The sequence below is a fragment of the Girardinichthys multiradiatus genome, chromosome 8 (assembly GCF_021462225.1).
Source record: "Girardinichthys multiradiatus isolate DD_20200921_A chromosome 8, DD_fGirMul_XY1, whole genome shotgun sequence".
Classification (NCBI taxonomy): Eukaryota; Metazoa; Chordata; class Actinopteri; order Cyprinodontiformes; family Goodeidae; genus Girardinichthys; species Girardinichthys multiradiatus.
Genome location: NC_061801.1, coordinates 7069603 through 7086774, shown reverse-complemented (window position 1 = coordinate 7086774; position 17172 = coordinate 7069603). Strand labels below are relative to the sequence as shown.

The following is a 17172-nucleotide window of genomic DNA, read 5'->3' as shown; positions in this document are numbered from 1 at the left end:
GTCAATAATTTTGTAGAACCACCTTTCACCTCAATGAAAGCTTCAAGTTTTTTGAGGTATGCCCAGCTCTAAACAACTAGAAAGTGAAATTTGTCTTTCTTTGCAAGACTGCTCAAGATCAGTTAGATTGAATAGATTTATGAAAATCAGTTTTAAAGACTTTCTACAGATCAATTGGATCTTGGTAAGGACGGAATATTCAAATATCTTGAGTTCTAGTCCTGGGCCTGTATTCACAAAGAATCCTAAGACTAAAAATAGCTCCCAGTTACGTCATTCTAAGAACAATCTTAGAATTTGTCAGATTCAAAGATTTTTCTTAGAATGTTTCCCTCGGTAAGATAAAAGTTATTCACGAAGCATCTTAGGCCTAAAGAGAGCTCCTAAGGTTAGCAAAAACCAAGAGTAGTGAGTAGGAGTTTCAGTGAGGTTAAGAGTGTCTTAAGCAGAGAAGATGGTGGAAAGACAGAGAGAAAAGAGATAAAGTCTCAGAACAATGTATAAAAGTGAATTAATAAAAAGCAACCAGCTCTATTGTACAGGGATCCACCCCCAAAACAGTAAATTAATTGGGCACATAAACTTCTGTTACAATCATACAATTATTAATATAGAGATAAGACAAACTCTAACATCCCTCTAGGGTGAAATTAAGTAGTCTGTAGCAGGAAGGTCCTGGGTTTGACTCCCAGCCGGGGGTCTTTCTGCATGGAGTTTGCATGTTCTCCCTGTGCATGTGCAGGTTCTCTCCAGGTACTCTGGCTTCCTCCCACAGTCCAAAAAGCATGACTGGTTAATTTTGCCGAAAGGTTTTATGACGCTTTGTGTTTCACTGAGTTCCAAATTTGGGGGTTTTATGACTGCAGCCTGGTGGAGGCCGCTCCCAAAGCTTCGCCCAGTACCATATTTTCTCTTGTTTTGCCATAACTGCTGATTTCAAAATATGATTTTAGATTATAATTCTTGAAAAATATTAATTAATCAATAATCATAATTCTTACAGAGGGAAGGTAAATGAGGAGCCTAACAGTTGCCAGCCGTGGAGGACATTGCCCAGACGTTTTTATTAGGAGGTAGATGGCTAGAAATTCAGGAACACTCCAGTGTGTGCCTAAAGTCAGCCCAGGGAAACCTTTAACAAGAAACAAACGAGAGGAGAATGTCAGACTAAGCAGACACATCAGGAAACGAAAGGAGGTTCAGGAGGCTTGGGTTACTAACAGCCAAGCATCAAAGGACTGTCAGCCAGCTCCTCATATACTCCTCCATACAGCTTAATTCCCAGCTTCTGGTTGCTGCAGGTGTGCTAGTGCACACCTGCAGCAATCAGACGTCCGGTGCTCCTACACTTCAGGAGTAGTTTGCCCTCCAGATTAGAACCTAGGAAATCCAAACAGACTGACACAATACAACACAAACGCCCTTGATTCCTGGCAGGTAGAGCACCCTTGGGATAAAGTAGAGTGAAAAACTGTGACAAAGGCCTTGTTGTCCAACATCAATGTCTGACCTCACAAATTCTGTCATGGAAGAATGGACAAAAGTTCCCATAAACGCATTTCTAAACCTTGTGGAAAGCCTTTCCAGAAGAGTTGAAGCTGCTTTAGCTGTAACAGGTGGGCTGACATCAAATAAAACCCTATTCATTAAGAAAGGCATGACAACAAGATTCAAGTGTGCTAAGCCAGATGTGTGAATACTTTTGGCAGTATAGTGTGTAATCAGTCATTGATGAAATAATTTGCCACATAGATGATTAAGTTTAGGTGAGAGTGCCGCAGGCACCGCCCAGAATGAAGTCAGCAGCAACAGCTGGTTACGGGCAGGTAGAGAGAGAGAACAAGGAGAAAGAAAGAGACAGGAGAAAAACACATTGGATCATGACTTTTTCTGGTGCGAACCTTTTACATCTCATTTACTTGATAACCCAGCACTCAGCTGTCATTTAGATATACAGAAAAAAACAACTATGTCTTATTGTTCTGTTTACACCCCCTGCCTCCTTTACAAACAGATATTTGGGTGTATGATTGTTTCTGGTTTCTTAAATGTTCTTTTTAATTCAGAAACTACAGGAGACTGTGTCTCCAGCCTTTCCTATATCTAATACTCTAAGCAGCTTAAGACAAATATAACTTCATCTGCACTTTATTTTAGTGTTAGCCAGTATCTTACTGTATAAATTTATGATATAACATGGACAAAGGAACCAGCGGTGGAAATTATTAAGACAGAACTTTGTTGTAATTAAAACTGAAATGTGGCTTTGAGCACACTGAAGAGGGGCACACTATGATGTCTCCGTTTCACCGACTTTTCATTATGTGACATGGAGCTATGTGACAGGAGAAAATGTAGATGAAGCACAGAGGTGTTCTCATGATAGAAAAGGGTCCAAAAAGCAGAGAGAGTGAGAGAGCGAAAGAGGGAGGGAGGGAAATAGAAAATCCGAGTGAGTTAAGCCCTTCACTTAGTGTGGGGAGGAAGCAACGGGAGAAGGACAGGGCAAATCTCATCCAAAGGCCTGGGAACAAGAATAGCACCATGAGCTCGAGCAGGCTCATGCATGCAACAAAGATATGATGGATGATGGATGGAGGTAGAGGGCGACGCAGTGTCAAGACACACAATGGGGGGTATGTAAGCTGTACGGTCTAGGTGTGTAAAGTTCAAGAAGGAGATCGGATCAGGAGCACTTTCACTGGCAGTACTCACACAGACTGATCAGCTCTGTGACTTGGTTCAGCCTGTGATGGCTCTCAGTGGCCTTTGCTCTGGCTAAGCTGTGGCTCTGTGATGAATGTCACTTGGGAAGCTGTCTCATCCTTCTATCTTTCCTTCTTCTCCACAGCTCGCAAACAGGAGATCATAAAGATTACGGAACAGCTTATTGAAGCCGTCAACAACGGAGACTTCGAGGCCTATGCGTGAGTCCCCCCCTCATTCCTTACCCTTTACTGCTTTTAAAAGTTCAGCCGGCAGCAGGAAAGTGCAGCCCGTAAAGTGAATATTTAAGCTCTCCATCAGCCATGAAGAACCATTAATCTGATTGACATACAAAATGTGTTGTATTAAAAGATTAAAGAGTAATTTCATTCATTGTTTCATCCACATCCCCCCTTTCTGCTTATCATATAATTAAGAATAATGCCAGGCAGATTGAGGGGAGGGGTGGGAAGGGCTGGGTTTAGAGTGTCCTCAGTGATGGAAGCACAATCAATTCCACAGATAGGAAATAAAATATGAAAGATTAATGTGATAAAAAAGATGCAGTTTCAAATCAAACCCACAGTTGTATACAGTTAAGCTCAAAACTATTCATACCCCTGGCACGTTTATTTTAAAAAGTATATTCATTCAACCAAGAAGTTTATTTCTGACAGGAAATACAACATGCATTTACATTTTGTGGAAAAAAAATAGCATGGCGAAAATCATTTATACCCTTCTCAAAGGGGAAAAATCTTTATTGCCATTAAGTCAATCAGACTCTTTTTATAATAGCTGACCAGCTCTTTTATCAGTCTCTAAGGTTGGAAGGCCTCCTTGCCATCACCGTAATCCCACCAACACCCTTCACAGATTCTCTATGAGATTCAGTTTCAAACTCTGACTGGGCCAATCATAAACTTTAGGAATTTTGGGTATAATTGTACTTAGCCCAAATTATGATATCATAATAGTTAAATTCATTCTTAATCGCAATGGAAGAATCCTATAGTACTAATTTAAAATTGTAACCTACAGTGGTGTTTATATTTACGAGAAATATGAGCTAATAACTGAAAGAAAAAGTGTAAATGGCATCGCGTAGCATCAATTCTAACATTTTTTAGAAACCTCAGTTTAGAATTTATTGCAGGGTTCTGTTAACAGTAAATATCTTAACTGTAGTAGACACATTTTTGCTTTTTTTTATTTGTTTTCAGGCTAATGGCTTGTCAAAGCAGGGTGAGCGCAAAGCAGGCTTCTGCCATCTTAAAGCGACTTATGCAGAAGTCTTTTATAAACCTTGAACTCACTGTAATGGTTCCATCACAGTAGCTTGAAAAACTATTAGTGCCCTATTAACCTTTTCACATCTAACAAGCACAAGTTGTAATGTAATATTGGAATTTCTTGTCACAGACCAACCTAAAGTAGCATAAGAATATGAAGCAGAAGAAAAATAATGCTCGGTTTTAACATTTTTTTGACAACATGCGTTCGTATTTTCAACTCACCCAAGTCAATACCTACTACAAACATTAGATCTGCCTCATGCTGGAGTTACAGTGGCAAGTCTTTTGGCAGGATCATGCTGTAGGCATGATATGAAGATGGAACGAGCTAAATACAGTTTAATCCCGGAAGAAAGCCTGTTAGAGGCTTAAGTCCAGGTTTGAAATTTGACTTAAAATTGAGAATCTTTGGCAAGTCTTGAAAATTGATGTTCGCAGACGCTCTGCATCCACTCTGACTGAGCTTGACCTGTTCATTTTGTAAAAAATAAAATAAAAAAATATATAATTTTCTTTTCCATTCACAATTATGTTCTACTTTGTGATGGCTTTGTCAGAAAAAATCCTAATGTTTGACATTCAATCCTAATAATTGGCATTAAATGGGTATCCACACTTGGACAATGTGGATTGTTCTTTATATTAATACACTGTTTTTAAAAACATGATCGAGTTGTTTCCCAGTTCTCAATAAATACAATGTAAGCACATTCAAGATCTTAAATGACAAGATTTCAACAAGTATAGTAGACATTTTTGTAAGATGATTGATAGTTGATATATGTTGCCGTTTTCAGTTTGACCCATGTTTTCTTGCAGGAAGATCTGCGACCCTGGCCTTACCTCATTTGAGCCTGAGGGGTTGGGAAATCTGGTAGAGGGCATGGACTTCCACAGATTTTACTTTGACAATCGTAAGATCACAGTTTAATATCTCATTGCTTTTTGCATAACATATTATTTTTTACATCTACACCCTGTGTTATGTCCTTCCTTCAGTCCTTTCCAAAAACAGCAAACCCATCCACACCACCATCTTAAACCCTCATGTGCACATGATCGGAGAGGACGCCGCCTGCATCGCCTACATCCGCCTGACGCAGTTTATGGACAGCCAGGGCCATCCCCATTCCAGCCAATCAGAAGAGACCAGAGTATGGCACCGTAGGGACAGCCGGTGGCAAAACGTTCACTTCCACTGCTCGGGAGCCCCTGCTGCACCGCTGCAGTAATGAGGTACAGACAAGAAGAAAGCTCACATACGGCACAGGCCAAACAACATGCACAGAGGCTACACAGCCCCTGTTCAAATGCCAGGTTTTTGTGATAAAAACAAATGAGACCATGATAAGTCATTTTAAAACTTTTCCACCCTTAGTTTAAAAGTAAGTGTGCATACCCTTAAAGTAATACCAGTACTTAAAATCCATCTCTATCTTCAACTTTAAAGCAGACAACTGAAGGTTTTGACTCCAAAGTCACTGGCAGATGGGGCCGTGTATTATTTCATTAACCTGGATTAAAAACCCGAGTTTCACCTAACAAATGTTAACCTGTCGCATGATGTGCCACCACCATGTTTCACTGTGGGTATGTTGTTCTTTTGGTGATTAGCTTTTGGCATTGTTACCTTACAAGTTTGGTTTCATTAGATCAGATGCCATTCTGGTGAGCAGGACATTAGCTAGGCCTGGCTTTTCTTTGGAAGAAAAGGCATCTGTCTTGCAAGCATTCTCCTTTAGGTAGATGTATAGCGAATAAAGAAGGCTGTCAATTGTAGAATACAATAGGTCTTGTTGGAAATTCTTGCAGCTTCTTTAGTGTTGCCTCTTGGGAGTCGTTCTGACCAGTTTTCATCCTGTTTTTTCAACAATTTTGGAGAAACGTCCAGTTTTTGTAACTTCATGGTTGTACTACATTTTCATTAGTTGTGGCTTTTTGACTGACTGATACCTTTGTATGAGAACTTCCTGATCCTTTGTTATATATCTGCTGATGATGACTTCAGCTGAAGGATGCGAATGTGAAAACGTCAGAAAAATGAAGCTTGTACAGCTGAAATTCCTTCCAGATTTATACGAGTGAATATAACCGATGGCGTGCGAACCCAGGAAAACTAAAATTAAATTAACTGTGCTTTAACAAAATATTAGTTGTGTGTACACTCTCACAAAATGTGGTTATTGCACTATTACACTTCCCCCTTTAACTGTCATGTTACTGTCGGTTTGCGAAGGACCCAAGTGCCAACTGAATGGCAAACAAGTTTCTTTAATAAAAAAAAACAAAGGAGTACTTACAGGGGGGATCACAGGGAGAACAGATCTAGGAACCCAGGCAGCAACGGAAGAAACCAGCAATAAGTAAACCAGAGTGTGAAGAATGACAAAGAATACAGGTGTGAGCAATCAGGGCGAAATGTGGAACAACTGAGGCAGAGTGAAAGCAGGGAGCTGAGGGAGGGAGACCAATTAACCTGAATGGAGCTCAACAGAGGTCATTCAAAATGTACAACGAAGAATTGACAAACCAACTAATACACAAAGGAATTAACTAAAATTGCAAAACCTTAGAGAACATACAGAAAAATGAAATGAAGAAAACAGAGACCCCAAAAATCCAAACACCTGATTACAACACTAACAGGATAAACGTCACCTTAACAGGTGGAAAATTTGTCAAATGGTTTATCAGGATTTTTTCTTTCACATCACAAAAACCCAGCATTTTACCAGGGATGTGTAGACCTTCAAGAGAAAATGTGTAGACCTCCAGACTTTGTTAATGGAAGAGGGTCAGACAGGGCAGACATGCAAATACTGTAAATAGAAAAGAATCACTCTTTTGGTTTGAGCTGCTTCTCCATGCCTTCTTTATTCCTCTTTTTCTATAATTCTTTTGAATGCTAACCATAATTAATTTTTATCAAAGAATCTAATCTTAATCCAGAAACTTAAAGTTATTTTTATTGTGGATCTGAGAAAGTCGAATATTTCTATTCTTGAGGCTCATTAATGGTTTGAACCACCAGAGTATTTGCTCTTTTCAAGTCTCCACTTTAAGATTGAAAACATGGATAATCACACCTTTGAACACTTCATTGATACTAAAAATTGGCTAATAAACAACAAGAGTGTTGTTTTCATCGAGACCTAGTAGAGCTTAGATATGGTGTGTTCAGTGCTCACAGATCAGATTATTTTGTTTCCACATGTCGCTGGTCAGGGCTGATCAAGCTGGATGTCAAATCCTGCCACCAGCCAATGTCTTGGTCTATCTCTAATTGTTTCCTTATCTTTCTCTCTCATAGCCAGCCAGAGGAGAACGAACCTAGCAGATGATCTGAGAGAAGGCTTCAGCTCTGAGAGAGATGTGCAGGTGGATGAAAGGGTGGGTTTGAGGATTTTTGGGATTGGGGTCGTCCTCGTGCACTCTGCACACCCAGCTTGTGCTTCTCTCTCTGCAGCCACAGCAGACTGTTAAAACAACACCTAACCTACAGCAGGGGTCCAATATCAGCTGTGGCCAGAAAGCTCTATATGTCTGCATCTCATCCTCAGCTGGACTGCATGCGACCGAACACCTGGACTACACCTTTCCTTTATCTTGTCACTCTGACGTGTGGCACCCTCCTGTTGATGCTTTTCCTTCTCTTCTATTATATTATGGATCTAGATGTTATTATGGCTGCAGTCTCTTGTTGTGCCCTTTCTACTGTACAGTATATTTATTACCCATTTTAATCCCTTTCTTTCTTCTTTTTTATGACAAGCATGACTCCTACCTGTACTCTTAATATTATCGTGGCCGTTTTTTCTGCACGACTAAAGCTGCCTGTGTGAAGCGAACAAACAGAACCACAACACTTACAGAGAGAGACATGTGGGTGTATTAACTAGGTGTTTTGTTACTTCTTTGTTGTTTTTATCCTCTTTATCTGGAGTGTTGTTGACCCCGAACTGACGCCTCCGTGTACCCCCGGACCCCACCAAGCTGCTCTGTGAGACAGTGATAAACCATGCTGCTTGCTACAATATTCCTGTTGTTCTTAAAGATTTCCTGTGTGTTTACCTGCTGAAACTATGGCAACAGTTGAGATATACACCCTCCCGCTGTGTATGTATATATCCGGTTTCATTGTGGCGGTATTTACTTGCATGATATTTCCAAGTTAATGCATCACTAAATTGGATGTTATTGTGCATTTGGTTGACTTTTTCTCCCATGGACTGAACTGCCGGTGAGCTTTAATCCTGGTTTCCTGGGCTGTGTAAATGTAGATCCTGTTATAATTTCAGTATGAAAAATGGATGTAAGCATTTTTGACTCTTTCCTGGTTCCTATATAGAGTATGAATGGATCTTTACTGTTTATTAAGCAAAAATAATAATAAAAAAATCATTTCCCAGTTGATTCTTGTTGGCCTTTTAGATCAAAAACAAATGTGACTGATAAAAACTGTTTTAAAGGGGACATATCTTGCTTGTCCCTTCTTTTCACACTTAAATCATTCAGTTGTGGTCTATATAAAGTGGAGCTGCAATGCTTTGGTCTGAAGTCCTTGTTATTGGAGCTCCACTGGCTCCTCTTTTACCCCTGTTGTTAGGAGCTTCTGGGAGCAACTCGTTTTGGTGCGGTCTCTTTAAATGCCATTGAGGCAATTCACACCCCACAATGCAAAACTGTTTAATGTGATAATACTATTCCAAACACGCACTACTGTTATGTCTTCAGGGAGCTAAAAGCACACAGCCCTAACATAAGCAGAAGGCACAATGTTACTGCTATCAGAATGTCCAGGACGTCATATCAACACACAATAAATTCATGTCTAATATAAAGTTTGTTGTCCTTTTAGGGTTATTTGCAGCTTACTGCTTTGCTGCGCCCTTAATCAAATGAAGTCTTTCAGCAAATCATTCTTGATACTGGCAGAGGTTGCTGAAGGCACATGTCGTTGAAGTGGGGAAATAGGAATTTCCCCACTGATAGATTTCCTTGAAATATCAAATTTTACCAGATACATTGAAGAGGTTCTGATACTGGGGACAGTGTAATGAATTGTGTGGGTTAATACACCCAACAACCGAACATTTAGAATTACTCACTTGCAGCTTCGACGTACTTGAGCTTGGACTACAAAATAGCAGAGAACTAAAAATGGTCAGCCGGATGTCCATGACCTTGTTTAGCTGTTGCGCAGCAAATACTGTGACGTAACAGTTCAAAAAATGTAATAGAGGATAGAGAAAATTGAACAGACTGAAATATATGACCCAAACAAAATATAAAGATATCTATGCAGCACCTGGAGTGACTGAATTTAACTTCTCTGCACTCTGACAGATTCCAAGTACAAAACAAAATGTATTTAAGGGTTAAAAAAATCGATTTTTGCATGATTTGTCACCTTAAAAACCTCAAATAAGGATGTTTGATTCCTAAATGAAACAGGTGTCATCTTTCACAATGCAGAATTAAAGCTGCATTTTAATACTTTTTGGATTTTCCTTTTCTTTCTTTATGTTATATACAGTGAGTGAATTGCAGAAGTATTTACATTCCTAGAACTTTGTCACATTTTGTGATGTTACAACCACAAACTTCAGTGCATTTTATTGGAATTATATGTGACAGACCAACATAAAGTTCTGAATGATCATGAATGCACGTTAGAGATACACAGTTTATACAAATGAAAGTGTGCTATGAATTTGTATTCTGCCCCCTTTAAACCAATATCCCTAAACAAAATCTAGTGCAACCAACTGCCTTCACAAGTCACCTGAAAGAAGCTGGAAAATAATGCTGCACATCTCCGTGAAAACATCATCCCCAGTGTGAAACACAGTGATAGCAGCATCATGTTGTGAGTTGACGGGAAGATGGTTAGAGATAAATACACTTTTTTAATGAGGAAGGATACCTGTTAGAGGTTGTAAAACACTTGAGAATAGAGGAGAGGTGCAATTTTTATTGGTACAAGAACCATACAACCAGAACTACAATGGAATGGTTTAGATCAAAACATATTCAAATGTTAGTATGGTCCAGTCAAAGCCCAAACCGAAATCCAATTAGGAGTTTGTCGGAATTGAAAGGGCTGTTCATAGATGCCTTACAATCTGACTGAGCTTCAGCTTTTAGCAAGAGAAGAATGCGCAAAAGTTTTAGGGTCTATAGTTGGTAAAGACATGTCCACAAAATTATATAAAAAGAAATTAAAGCTATGAATCTTTTTCCTTTCACAATCACACACTGTATGTTGAACACTGGAGGTTGCTGAATCTCCAATAAACCCAATAAATCACACAGATGTTTGTGGTTAGAACAAGACAGAAAATTCCAGGTGTGTGAAAATGTTTCCAGTGGACTGTAGATTACTGTTTGTGAAAAACAATTACAAAATTATATATATATATATATATATATAAGATGTTACCAAGTTATGTAGATAAGACTCTTGGTGCCTCCATTTCGCATAAATCCAGATTAGTTGATAGGGGTACATCTGCAGACTGTAAATTGGAGGTTCCACAGTTTAGATGTTTAGTCTATACAAACATTAGTTGGGTTATTGAGTTGGCCCCGTATTACCTCTTTTTACTTACTTGCTGCAATTACAAGGTGGGTCAAAAAGAGTGAAAGTAATACAATCTTTAGTCATTAGGTTAGTGTTTCAGAATTATATTGAAAATGGCATTAGTTTGTATTATGAACGTGTAGAAATATATGTAGAAAAGTAGCTAATCAGATATGCCCATAAGCAAAAGATGACATGCTCCTCCAATCATGTTTCACTTTACTTAGGTTACGCTTTCCCTTAACTTGGATATGCCTTCACTTAGTCATTAGTTGGTCTTGAATGTGTTGGGACCCCAGCCATGGTTACAACATGATGTGCCAGTACGAGCTTTTCTGGAACTTTCAAAATAAATCGTATTACTTCCACCACAGCCAGTAACGGAATAACAGCAGACTTCCCGTGACGTCACTGTCCGACTAAAAACCCCGCTTTGCAACAAAATGACCTCTTCCACGCAGGTCCCCAGAGGAACTGGACAGAGAGACACAGCACGCTAATGTCTCTTTGCTGGCAAATAGACATAACTCTTCAAACTGGATCCAAGAGTGTCATACGATCACGCGATCATATGCACTAAGTTAAGTAGGAATGAATTGCTGTTTGTGTATCCGGTATTCATTCATGAACGGGGGTAATTAAGGTACAAGCGTTGCTTGACTTTTCTCTCTGAGGTCTATAGAAGCAAACTGTGTTCCAGAGAGTTGGGACCCTGTCTCTACAACGCCGCGTGGAGCAGTTTTCCCGGTCTGAAGGAAGGACAACGGGACCGCATCACCGTGATTAAAGCAGTAACGTGCAGTTTGGCCGGCCGACAGAACGAGCCACCCCCACCCCACAGCTACGGAGGTTAGCAAGTTAACCCTTTGTTCACTGTGGATGCTTCCTTCAACTTCGTCGCCTCGGACAACTTTTCCTCGGCACGGTTCACGTAAGAGGTTGTGTTTTGGGCAGAGAGAAGTAGTTTAGAGTGAAATAATCTAAACATTTTTCATTTTATGACGTTTGGTTTTGTTTATGTTGAAAACTCAGCCATCTTAGTGCTAGCAGATTATCTGCTCAGCACATGTGCTTAGTTTGTATGTTCTGTTTTTTTTTTTTTTTTAAGTTAAGACAAACTTTATTTAAAGGGTGATTTTAAACACAGAAGATTGGCCATAACACGCCCTCCACGCTTATGCATTTTAATTCTTTTATTAATGGTATTTTAAAGGTATGTGTTTGATTCTGATGATAAGCTATATGCTTCTTTTGTTAGCTTCAACCGCTAACAACTAAGAACACGTGCTTGCCTGCTAAAGATCATTTACCCAAAAAGGTTGTTAGTTTTCAATCTAGTAAAATAATATTTCCCTAAATATTATTTTACTAAACTTGATAAGTAACACAATTAAGCCTATTTCTCAAAGATTTGGTTCCTATTCAAAATAATATTTCTTTAAATATTATTTTAATAAATAAAGGCAGCTAATTAAACACCGTTGAGAATTGGTCATCCAGAAGGTTGGTTTTATTCAGCAAATCATTCTTGAAAATATTATTTTATTAAAATAATATTTTATCTGATCTTGCATTGTGAATGGTTGTCTAATGGTATCCTGATTATTGCCTAAGTTAGTTCCAAGACTAACTTCACTTCACTTCCAGATTTTTCAAGATAATCCTTGGTTCTTAAACATGAACATTGCATGGTAATGTTGCATCACTCTTTTGGTCATGGTTTTCAACCATCTTTGATCAACTTGTTATATTGTTCATAGCCCATTAGTCTTCCTTATTCTTTCATTCTGCTTGGTAGTTTAGTTGGATTGTTTTAGCATAGTAAAGAGTTTGTTAATTGAAATATTGTTGACTTATTTTTGTTAATAAATTCTTGGATTTTAAGAAATTGTGTGAATTCATTCCATATATGTGCAGAGTTTTGCTGTTCAATAATGTCAGAGCTTGGCTCATCCCTTTCAATTTTGTCCTAATACCACCGCCTTATTGGGCTGGGATTCACAGGATAACCCTTAACAGACTGAAATATTATTTGATAAAATATTAAAATATTACTATTAAATATTAAATAATATATTCATAATATAATTACAACAAATGGCTACTCCAAGAGCAGCCAAGACTTCTACTTTTCTAAAACTACTCAGATATCAAAAATGTTTTAGTGGTTTATGCAAACAGCATTTAATGAACCTTGTATTTGTCATCATGTTTGCATTTGGATGCTTATTAAAGTAAAGCCAACTAGCTGAGGATTAGTTACATGGAAATGGAGGTAGATATCGTGTTTCTGATTAAGAGGACTCAAATGCAGAGCAGGAGAGAAAATCTGGCAGAATGCTTTCAATAATAAAAATAAGAATGTGTATGTGACTACATGTGAGAAAATATTGTATTCAAGGGCGCTGCCCATTTTCATGTGTGTTTTAATAAAAGCAATGTGCCCAGTGAGAAGCTCTGAAGTCGTCTCGGTGTGTGGCCTGATCACATGAGAGCTTCCCCTGGTCCAGGTATTTTTAATTACATACAGCTGTCTCCGTGTGATTTATTCTAAATGTGTGTAATTCCTCCAGGTTATGGTGAATAAACGAACGCGCAGAAGGCCTCTTTAAAGAAGTTCTTCAACACTTCCCATTGTGAAATGGGGGGCAGATTTATCAGTCAACTTTGATCAAACATTCTGGTCTCAGATATGTTTAAGAATAGAGTTCAAACAAAAATTCAGAATGAAAGAATCACCCTTGCCGTCTCCACCGTCCAATGACTTCCCCGTGCGTCTCCCGGCCTTCCAATCAGCATCCTGTCCGCCTGATTCATCATCCAATCACCTTCCGACGCCTGGTTTTTAAAGGACCTTTGGCTGTGTTCCTCCTCGCTTGTCAGCTGAGTCATCCCTCCTCCACCCCACCTCCACCATCTTCCTCCTCATCTATTCTGGCTTCCTCGCTCCCTGGCCGCCAATTCACCACCAGTGTTGGATCAGGGGGAAGACATCACTAAATCTTGTACTCGTACTCGTTGTCTTCCGCTTTATCCGGGGCCGGGTCGTGGGGACAGCAGAATCAGTAGAGACGCCCAGACGTCCCTCTCTCCAGACATCTCCTCCAGCTCCTCCGGGGGGAGCCCAAGGCGTTCCCAGGCCAGCTGAGAGACATAGTCCCTCCAGCGTGTCCTGGGCCGTCCCCTGGGCCTCCTCCCGGTAGGACGTGCCTGGAACACCTCCTGAGGAAGGCGTCCAGGAGGCATCCGATATAGATGCCCGAGCCACCTCAACTGGCTCCTCTCGATGTGGAGGAGCAGCGGCTCTACTCCGAGCCCCTCCCGGATGGCCGAGCTCCTCACCCTATCTCTAAGGGAGTGCCTGGCAACCCTACGGAAGAAGCTAATTTCAGCCGCTTGTATCCAGGATCTCGTTCTTTTGGTCATGACCCAAAGTTCATGGCCGTAGGTGAGGGTAGGAACGTAGACTGACCGGTAAATCGAGAGCTTCGCTTTTCGGCTCAGCTCTCTCTTCACCACAACAGACCGGCACAGCGCCCCCATTACTGTGGCAGCCGCACCGATCCGTCTGTTGATCTCCCACTGCATTCTTCCCTCACTTGTAAACAAGACCCTGAGATACTTAAACTCCTCCACTTGAGGCAGGAACTCCCCTCCAACCTGAAGAGGACAAGCCTCCCTTTTCCAGTCGAGAACCATGGCCTCGGACTTGGAGGAGCTGATTTTCATCCCTGCCGCTTCACACTCGGCTGCGAACCGCTGGTCCAGTGTTCCACGGCCGGGACGAAAACCACACTGCTCATCCTGAAACCAGGGTTCGACTATCAGCCGGACTCTCCTCTCCAATACCCTGGCATAGGCCTTACCAGGGAGGCTGAGGAGTGTGATCTCCCTGTAGTTGGAACACACCCTTTGGTCACCCTTCTTATGTAGAGGGACCACCACCCGTCTGCCAATCCAGAGGCACTGTCCCCGACCACCACGCAATGTTGAAGAGGCGTGTCAACCATGACAGCCCCACAACATCCAAAGACTTGAGGTACTCAGGGCGGATCCCATCCAACCCCGAAGCCCTGCCACCGCGGAGCTTTTTAACCACCTCAGTGACTTCAGCCTGGGTGATGAAAGAGTCCAAGCCCAAGTCCCCAGCCTCTGTTTCCACCAGGGAATGCGTGATGGCAGGATTGAGGAGATCCTCGAAGTACTCCTTCCACTGCCCAATAATGTCCCCAGTCGATGTCAGCAGCTCCCCTCCCCCACTGTAAACAGTGTTGACGAAGCACTGCTTGCCCCTCCTGAGGTGCCGGACGGTTTGCCAGAATCGCTTTGGGGCCAACCGTTAGTCCTTCTCCATGGCCTCACCGAACTCCTCCCAGGTCCGGGTTTTTGCCTCTGCCACCGCCGGGCTGCGGCACGATTGGCCCCCACGGTACCCGTCAGCCGCCTCAGGAGTCCCACAAGCCAACCACAGCCGATAGGACTCCTTATTCAGCTTGACAGCTTCCCTTACTGCCGGTGTCCACCACCGGGTTCGGGGATTGCCGCTGCGACAGGCACCGCAGACCTTACGGTCGCAGCTACGGGCGGCGGCATCTTAAATAGATGCGGAGAACATGGTTCACTCGGACTCTATGTCTCCAACATCCCTCTCTAAATCTGGGCCGGTGCATACACTGGTGCCCGGCCCTGGCCTGGGGGCCTTCGATGCATTGGTTGGCTTAGCGGCCTCCTAAACTGGCAGGGAGGTACCATCTCATTGCAGGTGCTATCAACCTTCAAGGAGTGCATTCTGATGGTGGAGTGGAGGGTCTGTGGGAGGGGGTGGGGCGAAGTCAACATGGGTTCTAATGTCTCATGTGTTCTGGGAGTTGTTTGAATGTTGGGGTGGGTGTAGGTTTTCTTCTTGGGTGGCGTTGGGTGGTTGGCCTTGGATAGGCGTCATTTGTATCTGGGCGGTTCCAATTCAGATTCTGTCTGCATAGTATGGGCAGGCAGGCTGGTCGGAGTTGTTCTCGGAGTGGAGTGGTCTCTTCTCGGTGGGTTTTATTTTTGGGTCTGTAGGCTCTCTGCCTTTTGTAGGTTTCCGTGTGGGTTTTCTCGTGGGGCTACTTCTGGTATATGGGTGTTGGGCATGTGTTCTTGGGTCTGAATGCTGTGGTGGTCTCTGGCCGTCGTGTGTGGGTGCTGCAGGGCGATGCGGGTGACGTGGAGGGGTTTTGTCCTCTTTTTGGATGTGTGATCACTGGCATTTGGATTGGCTGGATTGGCTGAGCGGCGGAGCTAAACTGGTTGGTGTTTCTCCCTTGGCTATCGTTGCAATGGTGACGATGAGGTGTGTTTGTGTGGATGTGAGAGCATGGTGGGGGCCGCTGGTCCCGGGTGCGCGCCGCCAGCCAGGGATCTCTTGCCAGGTGAGTGTGTCCCATCTTGGTGCGGGGTCGGGGGGTCCGTTGTGAGTACAGTGCTTGGTGGTGTCTGCTCTGTTGCGCTTGTGGGCCGGGGTGACGTTACGCGGGGCCCTTGCTTTGCCATCATGGCACACTGTGTGGTTTGGTTTTTTGAGAAGGGTATAGTTCAGGTGCCATCTATATAAATTTGTAGCTCTCCAGCATATAGAAGGACAGGATTAAATGTGAGTGATTTGATAACATCAGAATCAGAGAATCAAATTAGCTGTATTGTTGTTAGATAATGGGTTTGAGTGAATTGAGTTACTGAAATAATTTAACTGTTTAATAATATTCTAATTTATTGAATATAACTGTAAATTTGAATTAACTCTGTTTTCTCTATGTTTTCTCTTTCCCATTTCTTTCACTGACATTTTTTTTCCTCTCAGTCCCCAGCAATTGTTGGGTGATGGCCACATTTATTGTGCCTGGTTTTGCTGGAGGTGTCTTCCTGTGTTTTTTTTTCCACAGTCACCAGGTGCTTGCATGTAGAATAACACTTTTGCAAGGTCATTGACTAAAACAACGACTCAGCGCGATCAGATTCCTCAGATTCAAAACTTTCCCCCAACTTGTATAACATGAACAACTGACTGATTGTATTCCCTTATAATGTGTATTAAATAGCACCGTGAGTATTTACATCTGTCTGACTATATCATTGGCTTGTACTTGAGTGAATGAATGAATAAATAAATGAACGAATAAATGAATGAATGAATGAATGAATGAATGAATGAATGAAGAAATAATTTTAACCTAAATTAGACCTTTTTAAATTCTATACAGTTAGATTTTTATTGGTTCTGTTTGCTTTGTAAGGTACCTGAAATACATTTGCTGTGAATTAACACCATATAAATAAACTGAATACATCTGACACTTTACCAGTTCCAATTTAGCATACTGCGCTGGAGTAACAGTACTTTCCTTCTGCATACTGTTGTGGAACCAAAGTTGTACTGAGTGAATGCATGCTTGATCACATTCTTTTCCATAATACCTCTCTTCCTGCATACTGAAAATAAAAACATCCTCTGTACATCAATATTAATCCCATGTGTTGTTTGAACTTTACCAAAAAGACATGCTGGTTACTAAATTTTGGCTGCAGTTCATGAGAAAACACTTGTATTTC

The 17172-nt window shown here is 41.5% G+C and overlaps 1 protein-coding gene across 7 annotated transcripts in view; it reads left to right on the top strand.

Annotated features, from left to right (window-relative positions):
• The window catches only part of LOC124872448 (calcium/calmodulin-dependent protein kinase type II subunit beta), a 71490-nt gene extending 63078 nt beyond the window's left edge, over positions 1-8412 (top strand). For all 7 annotated transcript variants that reach the window (XM_047372459.1, XM_047372463.1, XM_047372465.1 and 4 more), the window contains 4 exons: positions 2852-2927; positions 4821-4915; positions 5001-5237; positions 7312-8412. In XM_047372459.1, coding sequence (XP_047228415.1) covers positions 2852-2927; positions 4821-4915; positions 5001-5233 — 404 coding nt within the window. In that variant the 3' untranslated portion in view covers positions 5234-5237; positions 7312-8412. The remainder of the gene's footprint in view (positions 1-2851; positions 2928-4820; positions 4916-5000; positions 5238-7311) is intronic.
• Positions 8413-17172: the final 8760 nt, after the last annotated feature.